A 25,531-nucleotide genomic window follows, 5' to 3' on the forward strand; every position below is an offset into this window, starting at 1 on the left:
GGAGAACTGATTTGATGTAAAGGGAGAATGCAAGTGGTCTAAATACTGAGCCCTGTGGCACCCCATTTGCCGTAGGTCTAACTTAACATCATGGTAGCCATTTTTGCAAGGGCACCAACAGTTATATTGTTTTTAGAAGATGTAAAATGAATTACTATTGTTATTATCAAAAATAATTTTTTATTTTAATGTACACTTTGTCTTTTGAATTTTTTTATTTATTAATTGATCATGTCAAAATATTTGTGTGATCGTCTCATATGCTTTGGATTCTAAATATCTGTGAGCTTCCATTTTGGGCATTATATTCCATTTTTGGGCTCTTCATATTGCACAAAATGTGACCCACAAATGAACATGAACCCTGAAGCAAAACATCTCAAATGACTAGCGCAGTGGGAGGCTGCTCATAAAACACTTCCACACAATCAAACACACACACATACACACACACGCTGGCAGGCATCTTGTCTCAAATCTCTTGGATCAAATCATTCTTGAATGCTAAGCAGCACAGTCTGTTGTTTTGTTGTCCATGTTGCTAAGCGACCATCAGCAAGTCAAAGGCTGAAAGAAAAGACAAATCCCGAAAGAGAACGAGACGTGGTGGAGGGCAGGAAATTGCAAGTTTTAAGAGCCAATCTCTGGTGCTTCTGTGTGGACCAAGGGTGCAGTGTTTGTGAAGACAAAATGTGGGACACGAGGTCTCTCGAGAAGATGGTGAACAGGACAACTCTAAGCACACAGAGAGTGCTCCACACACACATTCTGGGTGAGTGTTGCCTTAATAATACACAAATATATAGTCTTTTCAAGTCTGTATTAAAATGCACTAGGTCACATCTAGGTTGTCCTCTAGTAGTACAATATGAATTCTTTCCGAAGGGGCAGCACATAGCAACCTCTGCCTTGGACGACCATAGTAAAACGCAGAGCAATCAGTGCCATCAACCTTCCCACATCCTAATGATTCTGGCATTTAGTTCCGCGGTGTCTGCTACTGGACTTTTGTCTAACAAATACAGAAATGTCGAAAGAGAGGTAAAAAAAACTATATATATACGAGTTCATGCACAAGAAGAAAGATTATGCATTTGAGAGAAAAAAAAAAAAATATGTACACCCCCTAAGGAAAGTCTACTTGCTTGGAAGTTGCCCTTTCAGAAATCAAAAAGGCATTTCACTCACAGTCTTAAAGGAATATTTCAACAAAAAATGAAAATTATATTCACCCTCAACTTGCACGACTTTGTTGTTCAAAAGCAAAACAACAGGTCCAGTGACTTTGTGTGCATGAAAAAAAGGTTTTCACAAATGTGTTTTTTAATATTCCGCAGAGGAAAAAATACCATGCAGGTTTGAAACGACATTACATTATTTTTATTGCTGGGTGAACTATGCCTATACAGTTTTTGGTTATGTTTCTTTAATGTATTAATTGTGTCTGATAGCCTTAACATAATTTAAAAGGTGACACGATTATGGCATTATGTGCCTAAAAACTGTAACATACTTTAGTCTTGGAAGAATTTGATGAGAAATGTTTGGAAAAGTCTTGTTACATTGCTGACTTTGTTTTCTGCGTTTGAAACTTTCTGAAACTCTAGAAGGAGACACGCGAGTCTTTTTCCACAGGAGGAACATGTGGAAAGGCTTAAACCAAAGTTTTCATTTGCTCTCCATTAAATCTTGTCAGAGTCCAGGATAAACGGGCGAGATATTAGAGATAACATTTATGGTTTTTCTTTCCCATGTGCATCTGAGACATTTCCTCATGAGGCATGCACATGATCTTTCATTTATGACATACATTATTTAACCTCCATATGTATTTTTAAAGATCACAATCAGTTGCCGCCTGTTTCAACCATTGATTTTCATGCTTAAGCCACATCTTCTTTCAGAACTAGGAGAACGGTTATGTCCATGGTCATCTCCCAACGCTAGAAGAGATGACCACCCAAAATCGGCCACGAACTTAATCAATTTACAGCCTGCGATTGGACGGGACCAGCCTGACGCCCCCGCCATGGAGGAATTTAAGCAGTTGGCAGAGAAAGAAAAACGTGATGCCCTTAGACTCCAAGAGGAGGTGAATATTTGTAATCCTCAAGTGAACCATGTCAAAAAAGTAATTAATACAGACATATTAGTCTGTAACACTCTGTCTCCCGGAATTCAAAAAGCCATATTTCAGTCTCCAGGGGAGCAGTCCGGAGAGATTTTATTAGGACTTGATTAAAACTTTCTGATAAAAAGAGTCAGCTTTTAATTCAACTCCTTTTTCCCTGTCCAGCAGCAGCAGCAGCAGCAGCATAATCCTCAACTTCTCTCCTCGTTGCATCCGAGTGTCAGATTTAATGAATGATCCGGTTGCTACTCCAACGCCAGTAGCAGTCAAAGCTTTGCCATTGTGTCAGAGAAATGAGAAGAGCTTTTGTAATAGGGTGTAATTGCTTGTGTAATTGCTCTCCAGGGAAAGCAAGCAGCAGCCAAACTCAGAGATGACTCTCCTCTTCAAAAGCCCAGTACAGTTGCCCTGCCAACACTGATCATCCATCCTTTTCTTTCTCTCCCTCCCTAACGCCCGCTGTCTCCTTGTGTTCTCTCTACCTCTCCATCTCCCACTTTCCGGTTTCATCCCAATATCTTCATCATCTGTTCATCTCCCCCTTTTTCAATTCATCCCTCTCTGTCCTCCCCGTTTTATCCCTGCTCGTCTGTTTTCTTCTCGCTTTTTCTTTTTTCTTGCCCAGAGTCTGCAGGCCAGTTTTCGAGAGGCCCTGCGAGCAAGGGACAGGCTGGAGGCTGGAATGAGGCGAGAGCTCCAGATCGAGCTGCAGGCCCAGTTCAGAGCTCATTGTGAAGGCCTGAGGGCTCAGATGGAAGAAGAGAAGGTCCAGGCCGTAGGGGAGGCCTGCAGGAAGCTGCGAGACCAGCTGCACAAAGAAGCAGAGGAGACCAGAGACAAAATAGTACACACTGTACGAGAAGAGACACAGGTGTGTGCCTCTGTGGTCTTTTGTCTGTCTTTATTATTGGACGTTTGCTTAGTTAAATCAGATAAACCTACACTGGGTTGACCTACCTTAAGGTCAGCTTCATAAAGGTAGCTTGTGTTGCTTCATATCTCCTGTGTCTGGGACAAATAGTTGTGCTCAAACTCATTGCAGGACTACAGCCAACAGTGAACTGGCACTTAACGTTCTGTGCCTTTATGAAAAGAAATAACTGCCCATAGCAGCAGGTGGCAGTAGTCTATATTCGCAAAACTTGGTCCGCTGATCAAAACTGTAAGCAACGTAGCGCTTGCATACCATTTTGAGAATGAACTATGATGATTGTTGTGAAAATATTCACGTATTGGAATGCTCAGGTAAAGTGAAGACGTAAAATTAGGATGCACCCTACTTTCTGAAGATTGCAAACAAAGCCTGAAATCCGAGACCAATTGGTGCTCGTTTATGTGAATGACAAATATTGCATAAAATGTGACCCCCGGTTGCTGATCCGATGTGTAATGTGCAAACCACAGCAACTTAAAGAGGTCATGCACTGCCTTTTTTGTATTTAATACAGTTCTCTGAATTACACTTGCAGTGTTATACAGATTTTTACTTCAAAAACATCATACTTTAGAAGTAACAGGCTATTTTCTGTCTTGTTTTGACACACTTCATCAAAATGCTCTGTTTGAATAAGCGTGGTGAATTCTGGACTCTGTAGTAAACGCCTACTGCTATGATTGTTCAAAAGATGGACGCTGCTGCGATTTAGGTTAAAAACGCACAAAAACTCAGCACGTATCAAATGATCTGTAATAATAAACAAAGCAATAACAAGGAAGTTCTGAAACCTATACAATGCGTTATATTTCAAGAAAATATCAAGCAAGGGTTTGATCATTAAATCAATGACTCACCAGTGGATCCTCTGCAGTGAACGAGAGTCAAAACAGCAGATAAACCATCACAATTTCACAACATCTTGTGAATCAAAAAGCTTATGTTTGTAAGAAACAAATAAATCAGTGCATTCTAATACGTAGAAGGTGCTTGATCTGTGCATCTGAATCTCTTATGATTCAGATGAGACTACTTTTTCCACTGGAGAAAGCACTGTTATACATATGGACGTTAAAAACGTGATGAATTCTTTCATTACAAACGCACAGCTACACGTTTTACAGTTGATGGACTGGAGTCATGTTGTGGATTACTTGTGGAGAATTGTTAGCAGCTGTTTGGAGTCTCATTCATTGCGGAGGACCCATTGGTGAACAACTGCTGCAATGCTAAAATTCAACGTTTCTATAAAGAAACAAACTCATTGATTCTCAGCTCATGATAACCAAAACAGGTTTGTCCTGTGACATCAATCTGACAATTTTGAAAACCGTCTGGTTTAGAGTATAGGCAGATGTCATGCATGTCAACAGACCAGGAAGTTTTTTTTTTTTTTTTTTTTTAAAAAAGGTTCATTTATAGATTTGTACTTCTTTACAGGCTGTGGAAATACAAACGTGATACAGAAGACAGGTCTATACCCAGCATTAGGCTGATGCAACGTTTTGAGCAATATTGTTGGGCAACTTTGTGAAACCAGGTAAGACACAGGGTCTAACACTGATCTAAATGATTCAGATAGAAATTTGTTACCCATTCTCAGTTGAAAAGTGCCCAAGCAAAAATGGAATGGGTAACAAATTTCTATCTGGATACGTTAGATTGGTTGTGGGCCCTGTGTTTCATCTGGTTGCCTATTGACAGCAACATTAACCCAAATTGCCTGGCAACATTGCTCAAACAGTCACAGTGTATATTATCAGCCTCACCAGCTGACCAACCACGCATCAATGTTCAGTCAGCCTAAAACTCAGAACCGAGAACCCGGGACACTTTTTTACATTTAAAATTGTAGTTATACGATAGGCCTAATGTAATTATAGGATGCAGGAAAATATGTTGGAAATTGGTAATTATGGTTATTTAGCAATAATGACTGACTGCTGATGTTATATGGCAATGTGCCTATTAGGAACGTTCTACAAAACTATCAGTTAAAGAACAAGATGAACACTGTAACAATAATTTATCAATATTAAAACTTCATTTCCAAAGGGAGACATGCGGAAAGTGGCAAAAACATAAGACGCTTTTGCAGGCGATCTGCAGGCGCTCCTTGTGTACCCATAACTTTTGCAAAACAATATACGTCAAACTAATTACGACTACCTGTAGAACTATTTTTCATTTACATAATGTGTGTGTGTTGTGTATATTTATTGTGTACATATAAATACGCACACATGCATGTATTTGGAAAGTATTTATCTGTATTTAAATGTATATATTTATATTCATATAACTTATAATATATATTTAATATATATTAAGGTAACATAAATATAAATAAAAATAAATAATAATATAACATACATATATTATGTAAACAAATATGGCTTTTAGATTAATCATTTTACAGCATTACTCAAAGAACATTTGACTGAGCCAGTATCGTAGGACCGGAAATAAATGGAGACAATCCTTTTGCATTTGTGTGAGTTTCCAGAACTGTGTATCCCTCCTAAAATATCATATGAACAATTATGCGAAATAAGCCTATCCAATATAGCCCATCATTAACTAAATTATGTGTGTCATGGTAAACCGTACTATAGACCATACACAATAAAGTAGCATATTTTATTTAATTCCCATGAAATTGTAAACAATAAAAAGCATTGCAAGGGTCACGATGTGCATGGTGAAAATCTGCATCAGATTTTGTTGCTTGCAAATAAGACAGACAAATGAATAAAAAGCAACAGTTACAAGTGATTTGATTTAACTTTATGTAAAGTTTAAAATCTGACCAATCAGAATCAAGTTGTGAGTCATTCGCCTCGCTCATTGCTTTTCTCTGTTTGTCAGGAGTGTGTGAGGAGGTGTGTGCAGGATGCCGAGAGAGGTATTCGTGAGGAGTGTGACATGAAGGCAGAGAGAGAGAAACAGGCCCTACAGGACAGACATGAAGGGGAGATATCTGAGCTACAAAACAGGTAAAAATACGCATGAAACACTCCTCCTGCTCACCCCAGCTTCCCGTTGCGATGCATCTCAGCTATTCCCTTTCTCCTTCCCACCTTTTGTAAATTTTATTAGTTTCTCTCTTTGTATCTCTCTGCTTTCTCCCTTTTCTATAAGACTCCTAGAATACATAGGTTTTGTTGTCCTCGTCGAGTTTCCCCGCCACTTTCTTTCTTTTCCTTTCTTTTTTAATAATGTTCTGAAATGGTGCATGACGGTGCGTGTGTGTTCCAGGATACAGCAGCTGCAGGACAGTCTGGAGCAGGCCTGCGGGGAGCGCATTCAGTACGAAGCAGAGTTTAAGGTCAGCCCTTGTAATGAGGTCATCATGAATAAATGAACAGCTCTAAAAAGGGACCTGCTCAAATCCAGCATCTGCAACACCCTGCAACAAAATGACGGAATAACACAACTTTCTCTTTTCCCGTGCCAGCACGTCCTCTGACTTTTGGTTCTTATTAAGCTTAGTTTGTTTCCCCTCATGAGTCCGTGTTCCTCCCCGTCTTAATAGACAACAGTATTGACATTTGACCTTTTGCTCGAAGACGTTTCCATCTTTGGCCATTATGATGATCCACCTGTCTAACTCAAATACAATCAGCGTGTTTGTGTGCTTCCGTCTCTCTTCCTGTCTTTCAGAAGGTGCAGGCCAGCTACAAGCGGTTTGTGGACTTGACCGATTCCTCCCTCCACTCTGATTACCTCTTAAAGCTGCGCAGACTGGGGAGAGAGCCAGGTCTCATGGACACTGCGACACAGACTGATGAGATCACCTCCTAACTGTGATCTTGTAACGGCAGTGTTCTCTCATCCCGGCGTCTGGCTATTTGACATGACGTGTCATAGTAGTGTCCTGTGGCACATGCCGTACTTCGTCTAAAGCCACATTAAGCATTTGTCTGACATTTTCAAGAAACTATAGGAACGTGCCATTTAGAAATATATTTACAGCTTGAAAGTTGTTAGAAAAAAATCTATTTATCTTTCACGGTACCAAGGTTGAGAACTTTACAACCTATTGTGTAGATATACGAAATGATTAATGTTTACAGCATGCTATCTCTGTATGCATGTAAAACTATGTCGAACTAATAGGTTTAACGGATGCAATTTTAATAAATGCTTCTGAATATTTAATGCCCTTTATCTTATTTTACATTGTAGTGTAGTGATTGACAGAACTGATGAACAACATATTAAATTTGGAAATGTCCTGGAGCAGCTTACACGTTGTTATTATTAGGCCTGCCTCGGTTACATTAGCATGTATTGTGTGTACTGTTACTAACTGATCCGAATGTACAGTATACTTGACATTTTCCCTGAAAAAGTCTGTTTAGAAAATAGATATCTGCCTTTCACAAGATTCCATGATTACAAATAGACACGCACACACACACACACACACACACACACACACACACACACACACACAAATTGGTGTTGCTGCTAACTTGCTACACAAAGAATTTCTAGACGTTAGCTTTTTGTTAAAAGCCAAGCTCTTTATCAACTACCCTTGTTTAAAATGTCAAGGTCTTAGCGAATAGGGAAAGAGCAGTAGAATATAAAATAAACGTGACATGAATCGATCGATAGATTAAATTGATCGTTTATAGCTGTTACAGTAATATTGCATAAAACTATATTGATATTAGATAAAAAAAAATCAAGTCCACAGGGAAGTCAAAACGTGCAGGGCGCTATATCTAGAGTTGGTGGTGTGTAGTAGCATCCCATCACCGCCGGGTGTCAGTGTAAGCAAGGTTTTACTCCTCCTCCTTAACGCCTTGGGCCCTATCAGCAGCGCTTAGTCCATTATACACTTCCTAATTGTAGTTTTCAGATGTAATAGACAGGCATACAAACACAATTAATTAGCGATTTTTCACATACGCAGAACGCTGAAAATCATTGCAGTTTCAATTGGACGGTAGAGATATTTATTAAACAAGCTCTTTATCTGCTGCATATCTTACTAAGCTTGTCATTAGTGTCGTTACCACCAGCATGAAATGTTATTACATGCACCGTTACCAGCGAATGCACTGGGGGCGCTGTAGCTCCGTAAGCCGTCGCTTCTGAATGAACAGCGTTGATCGGTGCGATCGGGTGCCAGGGATCACGATCATCACATCAAACGGAGAGAGAAGCGGTCGCAAAAATTTACGCGCTCCGAGACCGGTATTATTTATTTATGGATACGGAGAATCCTTTACATGAGCGTTGGGAAATATGGTTGCATGGTATGTGGATGTGTTCGTGACTGACGTGATTTAATAGCAGCGCCTCTACATGCGGAAAAAAACAAATCCCCCAAAGAAAAATCCGCTCCGTTAGTGCGCACTCCAGCCGGAAGATGGGATTTTTCTTATTCGAGCGCGCACACCTCCCCATTCCCCCTCCCTCTCGCTCTCCCTCTCTCTCTCTCTCTCTCTTTCTCAAACAACTCAGTCTGTCAGTGTGCGCCGAGCGTTAGGAACAAGTCTCACTAGTCGGATTTGCAGCCAGTGAGAGAGACACATCGAGAGAATCCAAGCAGGACAGACGAGAAATGAACTATCTAATGACTTGCCACATCCGAGCACATTCTCAAACGCCCTGCAACCGAGACCCATGAATAAGGATTGCAATATTTTTTCCACCCTGGAAAATCTGGCAATAATTTCGCCGGTCTCGGCACACTTGTAAATTTGTGTCCATTTGATACGCTTGTTTTTGTTGTTGTTGTTTTTTTTTTTTTTAATTTGCATTGATTAGTTTCGTTGCGCCGCCTTTGCGTTAATTATCCGGATTGCCTGCTGCCCGGCGCTTCAAGCGCACGCGGAATTATTGGAATCTCGGAGGCAAGCGGGAAAATCCATTTGGAGAACTAGAGGAGAGAAAGAGAAACGGCGAGCTCTGTCCAGCATCAACATGTTCTTCTGAAGAGGCGAAGAAAAGCTCCTTCCCAACCATCATCCATCTACCACCCCGTCCTAATTCGTCGGGAAAACGCAATGAAGTTGGAGTGTTAAGGGAATGGGAAAGATAGGTCCGGTCTGAAAGCAGCGAGGGGGAAAAAAGCACAACGAGATACTGGAAAAGTAAACTCTTGCGAGGAAAAATTGCAACAAAACGGCTGTGGGAATTGAGATTGCGGAGGAGTTTTGTCCACGAGCTACTTTTCCCTAAAGACGCTTTTTGTGTGGAAATCTACACAAGACTGCACCTTTGTTTAATCTGTCCTCCCCGTGCGCGTTTTAGTAGATATCCATGCAGGCTCCCAAAACACGCTGTTCCTGATCGCACCGAGGGATTCACCTGAAGCGCACACGCTTTGTTCCGAGCCCAGAGACCTCCAACCTCTGGGAGAGTGTCCCGCGCAGCTTTGATGGGAGTAAATAGACGGAATTCGGGATTTCAAATGGCGAGTCGGGGCTGTGAAAATGGATTGGGAATTCTCCTGATATTCTTAGTGGATTTACTCGGGATCACGGCGACCAACATGGAGCCCATCTACTGGAATTCCTTGAACAAAAGGTAAGAGCCGCAACTAAAGGCATTGGGCACGGCGTTTATTCCCCGTTTATTTAAGAAGAGCTTTGCGCTGGGGATAGTCAAACGCCTCGTGTTTTCGCGCAAACCGTTGAAGGACGGCTTTGAAACGTCTCTAGCAGGGGGAAAGAAAGCTGTTAAGCGCTATTACTCAGACAAGCCCCTTAGTGGATAATCACGCGTCTGCAGAAGTTACGAGCATCAATGTCGCCAGACTAATAAATGCCACATTTCATTGACCGTGTGCGTCGAGGAATTTTACGACAGTTACCACTGTTTATTGACGCTGCGCTGTTTCACCGCCTCTCCTTCAGATACGCTCCAGTTAGATTGGCACGAGTTTTAGTTGCTCAACACCAAGCATTTTTCCGTCTTAACGCCATTTAAACAATGTAACCTTTGTAAAACGTTCTTGCTTAACTTGCGAGAACGCGTTAAAACGCCCTCAGTGCTGCTTCAGCCGCCGGCTTGGCTTCTGTCATGACGGCGGTTAAAACAAAAGAGATAGTTCTGCCAAGGTGCGAACTTGAAACATTTCGTCGACACCTATTTGTGCGCAAATGTTTGCACGGGTTCAAAGCCGTTTGCGCTTTTATCCATACGCGACAGCAGCGTAAAATGCAACTTTTTAAACGAAACTGAAAAACGTAAACCGGCAGAAGCGCTCTTTCAGGGACTGTTATTAGTTGGCAACTTATCTGCCGTCATGACAGTAGTTAAAACAAAAGAAGGTGTAAGCTTTCGCTCTCGGTCGACACCTTCTAGCGGGCTAGTTGACGTGAAGACACCTAAAGTGAAAAGTTTTACACGCAGGTGTTAACTTTTAGATGGTCAATCAGTCCCATTTCACGCTGCAAAATTTATTACTCCGGTCACGGAGGTGACACGATTTTCCCCGCCGCAGGAAGGAATCGTGGGTAATTTACAGCTGGATTTCTGGTAGTATATATCTGTAAATAAGGGGGAGGTTTCTGCAACCCAGCAACTGTGAATTCATTTAGTGGGGAGCCAAAGAAACCACGCAAACGGCGTGTCCGGCACATAAACGACGATTTATGGCCGAGCGGACCCCTTTCTTTCTTTCGCCCTTCTGTCATTACTGGGCTTGTTTAAATGGACACCCAGCGTCGTGGGAGCACTTGTGTGCCCGGTCTAAATCGGTATGTGGGTTATGAGGGGCTATTAGTGGTGCCACGAGCTCTTGAAAGACGAATAGGTTTTTAATGTGTCCATGTGGCGCATATACCGGGCTCTGCGCTTCAACAGATGCTGCTGGGGGGGATGGAGGGGGTTTATTCTGTCCCAGTGGCCGCTGGCAGACGCTCTTAATGAGGGTTCTTGTCGGTGTTGCTTGTGTTAATCTAGCAGGGGTTTACGGGGACCTAATTTAAAATGGGAGCGCGGGTGGGGGGCATGACCGTGACCACGCGATTTCTGCTTGACCTCTACCTGGGAACGGGAAACGGAGAGGAGCACCGATGACAGCCGTTTTTAACCGATTCAGTCGTTTGTAATCGATGCAAGTCGATCGGCAGCAGGCGCTGGTTTTCTCACGGATCTAGTGAACGATCCGAATTCGCTTCTTTTCACAGTGGAAACGCTCACAATTTAGGGGACGCGCGCGTACTGCGCTAAAACCGTATATGTCACTAGGGCAGATGCAGGTAGATTTCAGAGATTAACAAGGTCACTCCCACTAGCCGCTCTGGTAGGCTTTATTTTTATTTAGCTAGGCCTACAGTAACAGCTCGGTATTAATGCTTGTCTGGGACAAGTAGAGTTTTTGAGTGTAAGATAATATTTCTTGCGTTACTGGAGGACATGCATGATTAAAACATTAAGCAGGGAAATCTTTGCGAGAATGATTGGTAGAAATCGGCTGCACATACAAGCAGCATAACTTGTCACTGCCAAGAGAGTGCAGTTTTTTCTGAAAACCATGCACATTTCCATTGATTTTATGCAAGAGTTTGAACGAGTAGACCTAGTTAATATTGCCAATGTTGACTGTTTTTGCTTGATTAGGTTTACAAAAATATTTCCAAAGATTACAGCAGAACAGTTGCGCATCTGTGAGCAACACACTGGTGTTTAGTTACTGAACGGTTTTGAATTACTCATTTGAGTCAATTGATTCAGTGGTCTGTTCACAAAGATGGGTACTTGCTTAATTCTTGAATGAATCAACCGTCTGAACAAATCTTTAATCAAATTTTCTCATTATGATGGTCACTCCCTGCCAAAAATTTATATTTGGGGAAAAAAAACTAGTTAAGTCACCAAGCTCATAATCCTGTGATTATAAGTATGCAGTGTATTCAGTGTAACATACAATGCTTTCATGCTACATTTATTTAACTATATCTGCATACTAAACCTTCTGTGTAGGTGCATCTAAATGCCACTTCAGCTGCTTCTGGTTCTTCTGCAGTGGAAAGATAATTTTTTACTGGTTTCATTGGATTGCTAACAGCCCTATAGGCCAGTGTCTTATTATGCTAAGTGAAATGATTAATAAAATTTTACATCAAACATTAAAAAAATGGAAATCGACTTTAGTCATAAAAAAAAACTAATTTTCCAACAACAAAATTATGGTTGCTGAAAATCCTGAACTAGCCACAGTGGCTGGTGAGCAAAAAAAATTAATGTCAAGCCCAGCACACCCTTGACTACAAACCAGCCACAGGGGTAATTTTGCGAAATTGAGATTTATGCATAATCTGAAAGCTGAATAAATAGGCTTTCCATTGAGGTGCGTGGTTTGTTATAATTTGTCGCATTTTAAAGTTGTCCAAATGAAGTTCTTAGCAATGCACAATACCATTAAAAATATGTTTTACATATTTTTATATATTCACAGTAGAAAATGTACAAAATCTTAATGGAACATGATCTTTACATAATATCTTAATGATTTTTAGCATAAAAGAAAAAAGTATAATTTTGACCCATACAATGTACTGCTACAAATTATACCCTTGCTACTTATGACTGGTTTCATGGATGCAGTTAGTGTTAATTTTACATATTTACATACTTAGTAACGCATACTTAAAAATATATACAAATAAATATGGAAACACAAATGTTGTTTTTTTTATGGGCAGTCCATTGAATTGGGATATGAAACAGCCATGGTTAATGGCTCACAATATCAAAATGGGAAAAATATATGCATATTAATTTGCCTAGATAATCTGCATTACGTATTAAGCACCATACATTACATATGAATTCATATTGCATGTATTATTGCATGGTATACACGGAAGGTTGAACACTGTGATGTAAACCTGGTTTCTTTACACAAACACAGCGACACCATATTCGTATTTGAATTGAAAATACAGTTTGCAGTGCAAATTTGTCTGCTCATGCAGACACGCACTTACAAGACATCTGCACCGTGTGGTTTTGCTCCAGGCTACAGGAGTCTGCACAGTTCGCACTAAAAGTAGCTGTACGCAGGTTACATTGTTGGCGGTGCTGTATATTTAATAGGGATCAGTGAACCTCTGCTCCTCAGTGCTTTGAAGATGAGGTCCTGCACCTGTAGAATGTTTTATTCACCCTCTTTATCCCATCACTCTCTCCGTCACTACTACTACTCCATCTCACCCTCTCACGATGGCGCTGCCATTCTCCTCCTCGTGCGAAATTAGAAACATGTGTAGCCTTCAGAGGAGCGAGGAAACCGGTGAGAAGTGATGGGAGGAAAGAGGGATCGAGAGAAGACGGAGGAACAGCGGGGCGCATCCTTAAATGTACAGAAATCAATATCTTCTAAGCCATGAATGTCAGTTTGAGTTAGGCTTAAGAAAATGCAAGTCCAGCACAAAGATCACCTTGAAATTGTCTGCTTAGGTAAAAAAAAAAAATCTATAAAGCAAAAATCGTGTTTGTTCTTAGACGCTGCAGTTTAATGTAATTCTGGAATTTATATTTAATTAAAGGGGTATGGATGAAAAATGGTTTCTTGAGATCGAAAAGGCACAAAGCAGGACATGTGAGGGCTTTTTTTTAGTAAAAAGGTATGGTGTTTCTCAGTGATCCGACTTGTCTGGGAAGTGTCCTTCACCTTCTGACATTCACACCCTTTGATACATTGTTTACACACAAGAAAGACAAAGTGTGTTTGTGTGTCCTTGGTACCCGGCATTCTCTGGATGAGCAAACACATCTCTGACTGATGTGCTGAAGGGTCGGTTAGGGCCGTGTAATTCTTCCAATTGACCATGTTGAGATGCTGGTTGGGTAATTTGATCCCAAACGGTTACTAACGGTTCAGAAGGTTTCCGTGTTCTTCTGTCTAAATCACTGTGCATTTCAGTAATTGCGTTTCAGAGATTCAGATCCAGCTCAAACCTGTGGGGGGTTTTCTGATAATGAATTCAGACGAGCGATTGTGGGTAACTGTAAGGATTTGCGTGTTATCATAAATGTCACAGGGTCTGTGTGTGTACGCATGATGGGCCTTTTGTATCTGCCCTCTCTCTCAAAGAAATATGGTACCCCCACTGGATTTTTAATAATTAATTTATCGCAGGCTAATTGGGCTCGGATAAAAGCGCTAGTTAACCGATCTCAGGCTTAAGACGAGGCAAAGTACGAGGGAAATTTGGGAGGGAGGTCGTTGGGAGAAGGGATTAGAATAAGACACGTTCTCTATAGGTCACTGACATACACGCTTGTGTTTAGAAAGTCTCGGTTCGTAAGTCGCCTTTGCATAAACATCCGCTAAGTGAATGTAAATGTAGAAATAAACATAGAATGTTTTTTTTGACATGCTCACGAATGGATTAGAGGATTGAATGCGTGTTAATTTGCTAAACTGGGTAGATCCATTTAATCTTCCTGACTGGATTCACCTCCTTTGGTCAAGGGAAATTTGGTTTTATTCAGAGTTTGAATGCTCGACTGCGTGTGCAGCATCACTGTAGTCTAAAAAGAAATGAAGAGAGTGTGTGTTTGTGCGTATGCTGCTGATAGTTAGTGTAGTGTACGAGCATGCGTTTGCGTGAGCTTATGGGTTTAGGCGTACTTATCTATTTTTTGAAGGTGCAGTTGTTAACAGAAGTTAAATATGTATTTATACACACAAACATGCTGTTTTTAAAAGAAGTCTCTTTTGCTCAACAATGCTGCATTTGTTTGATCAAAATACAGTAATGTTTATGTAATGTTATTAGAGTTTTCAACAGCCATTACTCTAGTCTTTAGTGTTGCCTCGTCCTTCAGAAATCAATTTAATTTGTGTATTCGAGGATTTTGTCGGGGATTACAAAGTAAACGAGCGGTAGGTAAAGTTAACTTTATTTATTTACCTGTTGTGGCATACCAATGTAAAAAGTTATCTTTTAGGGGCTTTATGGTTGTTTATTCGGCTAGTCCAAAAATACAACTGTTTGTATAAAGTTATGGCCTCTTTTAGAGAGCTAACTAAACTAGTGTGTATGTGTATATTAGATAAAGGGTTGTACTGCACGAATTTGTGTGAAACAGCATTTGAGCTGTTATATAGCATCTTCTCAGTACCCTGCAGTGAGGAATAGGGATAATTGTGAGTGTTTGTGTGCGTGGTACAGGGTCTGCTGGAGGCTTTACGAGCTCTCAGCAACAGGAGCTGTGAAAATGGCTCTCAGCTGATGTGGCAGAATAACTGCAGCCTGCCTGCAGACCAGACACACACACACACACACACACACACACACACACACACAGAGGGCTATATAATGGGGAAACAAAGGCGCCTTCCCTGCGGAGACAGCCAGAAGTGTGTTCGGGCGCTGTGTGATGCAAATATAAGGAACACATGTTTACACAAACACTCTTCTGTGTGCCGAAATACATCCAGACGTTTGTGGGGTGTTAATTTAAACTATTTAGAAATAATTGAAAGAACGTAGATCGTCACACACGGTTTGATTGTTAAACCCGTGCTGACGTGCAGGGAACGGTGTGTTCCTGAGAGCGGGCCCCCAGGGGGCCCGGGCCTCCTAAACCCCTGCAGCATGGTGCGTGTGTGTGTGTGTGTGTGTGTCTCACTCTGAACATCTCTCATCACTCTGTGTTTGTTTGAATCTGTGTATTTGTGTGTGCAGATACGTGATGACAGATCTCGGAAACTGGGCCTCCTCACTTAAGCCATAATATTCAAACGCAGAGCGAATTTGAAACAGAGAATCAGTTCTGCTCATTCTCTGTCGTCTTCCTTCTGTTTTTTTTTTTTTTTTTTTCTTTTAAGGGTAATAAAGCTGATCAGGGTCTGTGCCCACCTGCTGCTACAGATGTTAAGACCTTCACTTCTGTTTTCACTCTTTTCTTTCTCGGCTAATTCCATTCACAGGTTTAAAGGGTCACATGAGCGTCGGGCAGGAGGCTTTCCATCTGTGTGTTTGTGTGTGTGTGTGTTTGTGTGTGATTTGGTTAGATCTCACACAGACCGCCTTTACTAATCAGGATCATCCTCTCCCGCTGCCTTAAGGTCCAGCATGGGTCACAGACACTCGCACATACACATACCATCAGGTCTGGATTTGGCTAATGAGACTGGGATATTTTCTTTCTTTCTTTCTTTCTTTCTTAGTTTTGGCATGACTTAATGTTTTAATATGAAATTTATATCCAGCCAGGATGCATTACATTTATTAAAAGAGTCAGTAAAGTAGTTTCATAATGTTGCAAATAACATACATTTTAAGTAAATGCAGTTCTATTCATCAAATAATCCTACAACAATATATCCATCAGAGTTTACACAGAACTATTAACCAACGCAGCTTTTTTCATCATTGGTTTTATAAGAAATGTTTAATGAACACCAATTGAGCATATTGGAATGATTTCTGAAGGATCGCATGAAACTGATGACTAAAGTGACACAAAAATGTAGTTTAAAATACTTAATTTTTTATGGATGGAATGGAATAACAGTTTGCAGTATTACTTTTTGAAGCCCTAGTAACCCCAAAATGACCAAACCCATTTTTTAAAATAGTATAGCATGCAAGCCATATTTACAGACCAAAATGGGCTTTTTTTTTTTGACACTTTTTAAGCAACACTCTGGAAATCACCTACAATTCCCTTGCATGATTAGAAGTATTTTCTTGTTGTTCTCTTCAGTCTTCCTCTTTCCCCAGAGTTGATTAGATGAATCGTAAACTTAATTAGCCCGAGGAAAACCTCCATACTACTATAGATTAGCCCATGTCACCCAGGCCCGCTTTTATTGACTTCCCCTGCCTCTCTGTCTGCCTTCTGATCTGGAATCAGCTCTGATATGGGAAACAAAGAAAAGGCAAGTTTTACATGACTGATTCCAGATCTAAAGGTCTGGGGGCTAAAAATCTGCGTGAGATAGCACCGTTTACTCTACACTTCAGCTTTGAAATGTTTCTCTAGTGGTCAAAATCATAGACGGTCAATATTAATCAGAGGATACAGGCGGTTTGAAGTCAGTTTGACCATATGTACGCTGTGATTAAGATCAGATATCTCTGTCTGTCTGTTCTGGGGTCGGTCTGTAATGGGGTCAGTGTCGCTGCTCGGGCCGAAGGTGACTGATCTCAGAGCTGTAAACGGAAACTGCAGACAGACACACGGAGCCAGACTTTATTTGCATCGTCGTCACACAGGAGAGGAACAGCAGTTATCAACAGAAACTGGGACATCTGCAGTTGTATTCAAAGTGCGCACAATGTGCAAACCTTTTCTGTCCTCCGTGCCGTCTGACTGTGCTGTTGTAGTGATAAGTGTTGTCTGATTTTGACTGAGGCCATATGATTTGTGTTAAGGGCTGTGCTAAAAATACTGTGTGTGTGTGTGTGTCAGGACATCTAAAGCCTTTATCTTTATAAAATCATCTTGACCGGTTTACTTCAAATGAAATATATCAGGAACAAATGCGAGTTTTCATGTTAGGAAAGGTCAGCATGTTATTGTATAACGAAATTAAACACTTTGATTTAGTATGGATGAATGAAATTTAATTAAAGAGACAGTAGATACCATTTATAATGTAAAAAATATTTCTGTTATTTAAAATAAATGCTGTCATTTTGAACTCCTAAAAATATATATACATTTTAAGAAAAAGATAAGCTACTAAGTTTATAATACTGATGATGATAATAATAAGAAATGTTTCTTGAGCAGCAAATCAGCTTATTAGAATGATTTTTGAAGGATTATGTGACACTTGCCATCACAGGAATAAATAACATCCATACACATATCAAAATATAACATTTTAAATTGTAAAAATGTTTCAAAGTATCACTGTTTTTGCTGTATTTCTTTAGTGTCCATAAGACGTATTTCAGTAACACAAATATCTTACCCCAAATTTTAAACGCTTTATTATTGTATAGAATTTTTATTGTACCAATGTATCATTTCATTTATAATCAGGAACAAAATGAGCAAAATAGCGCAGATGTGCCCCCCCACACACACACACATTTACTCCTCTCGAGTAATCAGTTGATTTATCAGTGGAGTGCTTGAGTAGACAAAATGACCAAAATGCCCTAGTGTGTGTATATGTGTGACAGTTTGTAATTGTCAGTTAGGGGGCCTGGGGTTTGACGTGACCTACTTACAGAGTGTGAGAGATGGTCAATGGATCACGACCCTGAAGGCTTCCTGCCTCACACACACACACACACACACACACACACACACGTGTCTTCCCTTATAGAAAGCAGAACTCGGTACGCACAGTTGGTGACAGCGCTAGGGCCGTGTTCCAGCCTAACGAGAACGCATGGCCCTCCCACGGCTCCTCTGCACACTTCAGCTGGAAGAATCCGTCATGTTAGGAAACATAAACCAGTCCCACCAGCAGCGCTGTTTCCTGCTATTGTCATTGATCGCTTTTTACATGGACAAAACAAATGACGGAGACTACAATTACTACCATCAACAGTTGTAATCAGCGCTGAATCAGTTTCCTTAAAGAAACTGTTCAGCCAAAAATCAACATTCTGTCAGCAATTACTCACCCTCGTGCCACTCAAAGCACATGTGACTTTTATTTCTTCATGGAACACCCAAGAAGATTCAGTATTTTTTATTCATAATTTTGAGAGTGCTCTTTTTAAAGGGATGCGTATGTCGTTCAGCTGGTCAATATTAGATATAGTCACTGTAGCTTTTAATACATTTATTTCAGTTTTTGGTGTTTTATCTGTTTGTTTTTATATATATATATATATATATATATATATATATATATATATATATATATATATATATATATATATATAATGTTACTCTATTTTTAATATTTGTAATATTTAATTTTCAGCTTCTTAAAATCCAGAAGTTTTATATTGGTGCATTTCTATTCTTTTAGATAAAGAACTGTGAGGCTGTTGTATGGCATATAATGTATATTGAAAATATTTAATTAGAGTTTTTAATCTTTTTCTTATGTTTTAGTGTTTTTCTCAAATTTTTACATTTAATCATTTTATTACTTTAATACATTAATGCTATGCTATTTGTATTATTAAACTTTATTTTTAGATTTAATATACAATACAACTTATTCTTCTTCAATTCTCATATCTCCAAAGATCAAGTCATGATAATTGGACATGGACAATTGGACAAGTTCTTAAAAATCTACTTAAATGAACCCATTGCGTTGACTATTTGTGAATGGAAATAAAGGATACCTTCGAGTTGAGTTAACTTTAGTTAAAGTTAAGTTTATTCAAATTACGCATATCAAATGACGCAGTAGGTACACTTTTTGATTTCTGCATTCAATCAGCTGAAAATATTTTCCAGCGTTCTTAATAGTAAGCTTTCAGGCTGTTGTTTGGCAACCCCTCAAAAAACTTGTTAAAGTTATTAACTAAAGTATTAATTAAAGTTACACTATATCTTTGAAAATGTAAGTCCTAATTTGCTGAAAGTGTTGGCACTTAAAAACATGTCGCACAATGATTTTATGTCATAAATGAGAATTAATGACATGTAATATCACTTACGTCAAACCTGCAGCGATATGTCTTGACGCGGCAGATTTATATTGAATGAGAGCGCAGCTGAGAAGGAAAGATTTTCAGATGATTTCAGTTTCATTTTAACACCAAATATAGCGCGCAAGCGTCACAGTGCTTGTCGTTTTTAAAGTTTGACAGACGTTAATTGAATAGAAAAGTATGTTTTTAGCGTTTTGCTTAAGTGTTTCAAGAAAGAAAGAACGTCACACGGGGGTTTCATACCCGTTTTAGAGCAAGAACGTTTATTTCACTTTTGTGTGAACTTTCTTTAAAGTTCATACGCATGCAATCCCTTAAGCATTCATTACTTGACTATAATATCAGATGACACCGCCATTGTTTTTGAGTATCTAGGCATAGTTCAGAGCAGCGTTTCCTCGACTGTGAGAGACCGTGTGTGTGTTTGTAGAGACTGGCAGTACTGCAGGCGGGGTGTTGGGGGCGGCAGGGTGAACCCTGTATTCATGAGCTGGGCGGCAGCTCCAGTTTGGCCCCCGGTGCCGATGCCATGTTTTAATATCGCTTCAGTATTTCAGCTGCATTTCCTATAATTCAGCCCAGCCTTGAGATGCACTTCTGAGAGCAGTCGGCTTTGAGCTTCACCCTTCTCTCTTGCGCTCTTTTTTTTTTTTTCTGTTTCTTTCCTTTCTGCAGAAAAGCTTTAACGCGTACGTCTGTTTAAAAAATGTTATAGCTCAGAGCGCTGGATCAAATCCAACTTCGGGGTTAAATTTCCTAGGAGGCCGGACTCCCTCTCTCCCTCCTTCAGTAGCGTATCGCTGGCTTTTCTGGAGTCTTTCCTCCTCTGCCCCCTCTCCCTCTCCTCCCCTCAGAACAAAAGAGGTCTCCACTGCGCTTCGCTGGAAGACCTCAAAAACACACACACACTAACGTCTTAGCACATATTCTCCTGCTTAAACACTGAATCATTCGCCAAAAATTATGCCTTGCTTGATGAACCCCCCCCCTCTCCAGCTTCTCCCTCTTTCATTTTCTCTCTCTACAATTAGTTTTCCTGTCTCTTAATCCAGTCGTTCTCTCATATTACGCGCGTTTGGCCAGACTCGGTGTGTGTGTGTGTGTGTGTGTGTGTGCTGGGTTTAAATAGTTGCTTGTGTTTCTCCACTCCGTTGCCTTTCCTTTCGAAGTGGGTGGTTTGACGGGTTTGTGCCAGTCCGAACATCTCAAATGCACTCTCACACACACAGTTATTCTATGGAATAATCTTGGTTTTTAAGCCCAGGTTTTATGTCTCGTGCATGTTTCTCTGCTAAATATTTTGGCAAATTTGATTCGGTCAAAGTTCTCTAAAAGGAAGTTTTAAAGAGTTAATATTAGATGCTCATATAAAGGTGTGTATATATGTGTGCGTGTGTGTGTGTGTGTGTGTGTGTGTGTGTGTATATATATATATATATATATATATATATATATATATATATATATATAAACGTTATATGGCTATAAACACTAATGACACTTTTTAGTGTAATATTAAATTACGCTTTTATTTTATTTTCCCAAAATCAGAAGAGAAAAAACTGAAAAACTCCACAGATTGTGTCCGACCTGCCTCTCTGGTATTGGAGTAAATTAGCTGCATTTGTGAGTGACCGCGTGACTCACACCTTCTCAGTGGCGGTTCTCAGTGCTGTACCACTGGGCGACAAGAAAATCAATCCTCCTTTACCTTTCCTTTACCCCGTCCTTATGCACTTTTCTTTCTTTCTCTTCCTCTCTGCCTTTCTCTCTCTCTTCTTTTTCAGTAGTTTGCCTCTCTCTTTCTCTGTTGGAGTCCGGCTGCAGTATAACTCCAAAGCCGCGGGAGGGAGAACAGATGGAGAGGTTTTCTTTCTGTCCGTCCACCTAAAGAAAGGGGGGTTAAAAATGCCAGGCGGAAGAGTGTGTGTGTGGGGGGGGTGGGTTTGTCGGGTGGCGGAAACAAAGACTCCCCTAGCTTTTTACTGCATTGAAGTGATGGAGCTTTGTGTTGGTGTGTGTAGAGTTGTGCATTGTGTATTTGGGTCGAAATATATGATATCTGATATTTTAGAATTAGTTTGGTATGTTTACCGAAACTTAGTATTTAGTGTGCTATATTGGCGAAGTATGCTTGAATACTAGTGACAACAATTTTCAACCATAAAAAATGTTCGCTTTGAATTGTGTGATTGGTTATACTAGGTTTTTGAGAGGTACCATGTGTCTGATTTGTTAGTCAGGACAGCAGCTGTAAACAAAGTCTGTATATATTGTGATTTAAAGCACACAAACATGTAATCATGTATTTTTTTTTTTGCCTTGAGTGGAAATTTAAGCATGGGTGGCCTCATCATATATGACGCCCACACACACACACACACACACACACACTTACAAGCTTTCAAATACTCTTGGCATGGACAGTGTGTCGTGTTTCATATAGCGCCACACACACTATCAATTACTTTTTTTGCCTGGCATTCCAGGGTTTTCATTTGTGAATGTATCCCCTGCCCACCTGGTTCATGTTAGCCTCTCTCTCTTTCCACAAATAAGTGCCCAGATCTGTGCTGAATGGAGTTTGATAGGCATCGTCAGGCAACAGCGTTCCCTGTATCTGTCTCTCGCACTCAGTAGGAGCCGGGATATTGAGTTTCGCTTGGGTTCGGAAGTGAAATGGGGTGCAGATGAAACTGGTCTGTCCTCACCCTGCGCACCCCCCCTCCCTCGTTCTCCCTCCTTCACATCTCGGGCCGCAGGGTGCTGCAGTCTCTCTTCTGAGGGAAATATCACATCATGAAGGAAAACATAGCAGCACTCTCCCTCAGTCCCTGCAGTGCAGATAATTTATTTATTCTTCACATCGGAATTGGAGCGCAGACAGGAACAGACAAGATCAGATTCATAAAGTCCTCCTGTAAGATCTTGAAATGTGATCGTTTGGGGTGTAACTATTTTTTGAAGTGTTGAATGTGATATATATATATATTTTTTTTTTTTTCTGCCGTTTTGGTGTCTTGAATTTTAAAACCAAGTCTATTTAGATTTTGTGGCAATAGTGGAAGATGGAATGTTTATTTAATGCAAATAAAAATGAGGCTGCGAGAGATAAAATTGCTGTTAAAGGAACAGTTCAACCCAAAGTTAGAATTTTTACATTACTTGTCAAGTTTCATGATTCCAGTCAATGAAAGTGCAAAAACAAACGCACATAAAATGTAACTTTCATAATTTTGTATAGTAGTTTTGCATGATATTATTTTTTTTCTCCAATGAAAATGTATATTAGTTATATGCAAAAATATGAAATCATACAGGCTAAATATTTGTCAACTTAAACCCTAAGTATACTAGCATATGTATATGTCGTAAATTTTTTGACATTGAGATTTAAATCTAGATTTTCATCTGAAAGTTAAATAAAAAAGGTTTACATTGAAAACATGCCAAGAGACAACTATTTGAAAATCTTGAATCTGAGGGTGTGAAAAAATCTGAATATTGAGAAAGTCTTCTTTTAGAGTTGTCCAAATGAAGTCCTTAGCAATGCATATTACTAGTCAAAATTAAGTTTATATATATTTACTTTAAGAAATACACATTACCGAATACCTTCATGGAATGTAATCTTTAATATATATCCTAATGATTTTTGGCATAAAATCGATAATTCCGATCCATACAATGTATTGTTGGAGGGTCACCATTAGCAGAACACATAGATTTAATAGGCTTAGTATAATTAGCTTGAAATGCACTATAAAGCTTCCTTCTCGTTCACTGCACTATAACAACGTGTTACAATATCTTTATACTCTATTATACTATATAAATGAGATTTGCAGGTTTTTAGGCAACTTCTCTGCCTTGGGTCAATAAATCGACACACAAGTTGCTGTTAAAGTCATATCTTGTCAATTTCTTTTTTCTGTTGAGTCATGACACAGTTTGACAGCCGGCTAGACTGAGCGAAACTGTCTTTAAAAGCAAACATAATTATGTCAGCGGGCTGAAAGGACAGGGGTGGGAAGAGAGGGGGTGTTTTGATTTATCCGTCCATATTAAGGCGACATTTGCAAACCAAAACCATAAACAAAACAGAGCAGGTCGCTCAATGGACGTGTGAAAGTGAGTGGGAAAACAAGAGCCAACGGCCTGTACCACTTGACCCTGTCTTAGGGGTGTATGAGCGATGGGTGGATAATCCCCCTACACTCACACCCCTCTGAGACCCCCTCCAGGGCCGCCCCAGTGTAGCGCACTCGGCTGTCAATCACCCCACAAAGCTGTCTGTTAGGGGATTAGGACCCTCTCTTTCTTCCCCTAGACTTCTCTCTCTCTCTATTTCTTCTCTTGTGTGTCTCTATCTCATTCACTTATTCCCTTCATTGGCAGCTGTCTTTAAATCCGGTTCATTTTCTGCTTTTCTGCTTCCACACGTCCTCTCGTTCTTTAACTCTCGCTCTCTTTTTCTCATTCGTTTGCTCACCTCTTGGCTGTAATCTTCTCGCCGTACCTGCTTTTCCTCTCAAGCCGCTTTCTCGAACGATTCTTCACGTCTGTCCGCTCTATCTCTCCGTCCCATTCGCCCCTCTTCCCTGGTTTCTGCGGGAGGGATGGAGGGGTGCCTGGCAAAGGATGCTGCTGCTCAGTCGTGCCAGGAGCCGCAGTGACAGACACACACGCGGACTGCAAAAAGGGATGCCAAGCATCAACCTGAACTCGTCCAGACCAACACCACCCACAGGAAAGAGAAATCACGAAAGCGATCTCTTTAATATCTCAACTGTGTCTCGCAGATCAGCGCTTCTCAAACTTTTGGACTCAAAGGCCCGCTGTTGTCTAACATAATATTCCCAAAATTAGCTATTTCCTGTATTTCGGCTGTAATTATGATAAAGCTGCTTGTTTTTAAACTCTTTAAGTGGGAGTTTTGATATCGAGCCAGTTAATAAGCCTGATTTATTTTGTGACTTCAGACGTTTCAAAAAGTGGATGTCCTTGAATTAAAAACAGCAGTTTTTGACAAAGACTTAAATTGTTTTAGTATATTATAGTATTACGTAAATAAAATATTTGTTTACATCTTGATTTAGTGGTATTAATTCATATTAAATCAATATAATATATTAATAATATATCATTTATTAATTTGAATCCACAAAATGGAAATACTGATATTAGAATAAGTAACCTTGATTCATTTTGTGATTTTTTGATTTTTCAATACCTGTTACTCGGTTCAATGGCATAATTTTTTATATTTGTATTATGAGAAAAAATTTAGTTTGGGTCTTGATTTACAACTCCAAAACCCTAAATCAATTGTCCTGTTTTTAAATACGAATGCAAACATTTCTCATCAATCCTGTTTATATAAACCCAATATCTTAGCTATGCTATTTGCATTCGTTTTAGTTCTCGGTATTGCACGTCTACAAACAGCAAAGTAAACAAAGCTATTTTAATGACCTGATAAAGTTACTTGAATGAGACAACTGAGAGCTCATTTGATCCTGAGGTTTTTAACCCGGTCTTTTCAAAAAGGGCAACATTGTATTTGGGTGTCTGAAAGTTTGCGAAGCCCTGTCTTCAGCTATGAAAGAGCAGCATCTAAGCAGTAACATTTTCCTTCACGTGGCCACAAACACTCAGGGTTCATGATATAATGCTGCAGAAAAGATTTAAACTCCTTTTCCTCCTGTCCGTCACCTCTCCGGCTTTCTAATATCAGTAATGTGAATGTCTAGGGTTCATTCCTAGAGGTTAACACGATAATCAGCTAAAATACCAGGAATAATCGCAGGCTTTAATCCCTCATGATTAAAGCTCAGAGAGAGAGAGACCATTTTCCTGTTATTGCGAAAACAGGGAGCATGTGAGAGAGGAAGTGCAGGGTGATTT

The 25,531-nt window shown here is 39.9% G+C and overlaps 2 protein-coding genes across 2 annotated transcripts in view; both read left to right on the forward strand.

Annotated features, from left to right (window-relative positions):
• The first annotated feature begins 496 nt into the window (after positions 1–496).
• si:dkey-111f13.5 lies at positions 497–7,258 on the forward strand. Its single transcript, XM_043243577.1, has 6 exons — positions 497–772; positions 1,905–2,092; positions 2,757–3,002; positions 5,934–6,061; positions 6,324–6,393; positions 6,729–7,258. The coding sequence occupies exons 1-6, from the start codon at positions 502–504 to the stop codon at positions 6,867–6,869; spliced, it is 1,044 nt and encodes a 347-aa protein (XP_043099512.1). The 5' UTR covers positions 497–501; the 3' UTR covers positions 6,870–7,258.
• Positions 7,259–8,232: 974 nt separating this feature from the next.
• The window catches only part of efnb3b (ephrin-B3b), a 68,773-nt gene continuing 51,474 nt past the window's right edge, over positions 8,233–25,531 (forward strand). Inside the window, exon 1 of the mRNA XM_043245190.1 lies at positions 8,233–9,611. Within this exon, the coding sequence (XP_043101125.1) occupies positions 9,463–9,611 (149 nt within the window). The 5' untranslated portion in view covers positions 8,233–9,462. The remainder of the gene's footprint in view (positions 9,612–25,531) is intronic.

Source organism: Puntigrus tetrazona, chromosome 7, assembly GCF_018831695.1.
Source record: "Puntigrus tetrazona isolate hp1 chromosome 7, ASM1883169v1, whole genome shotgun sequence".
In the NCBI taxonomy this organism is placed as follows: Eukaryota; Metazoa; Chordata; class Actinopteri; order Cypriniformes; family Cyprinidae; genus Puntigrus; species Puntigrus tetrazona.

Bases quoted from the DNA above. Each gene is read 5' to 3' on its own strand.
- si:dkey-111f13.5 (XM_043243577.1), top strand. From the start codon at position 502: ATGCTAAGCAGCACAGTCTGTTGTTTTGTTGTCCATGTTGCTAAGCGA. The intron at 773-1,904 runs GTGAGTGTTGCC...ATCTTCTTTCAG, and splicing joins GCTCCACACACACATTCTGG to AACTAGGAGAACGGTTATGT. The intron at 6,062-6,323 runs GTAAAAATACGC...TGTGTGTTCCAG, and splicing joins ATATCTGAGCTACAAAACAG to GATACAGCAGCTGCAGGACA.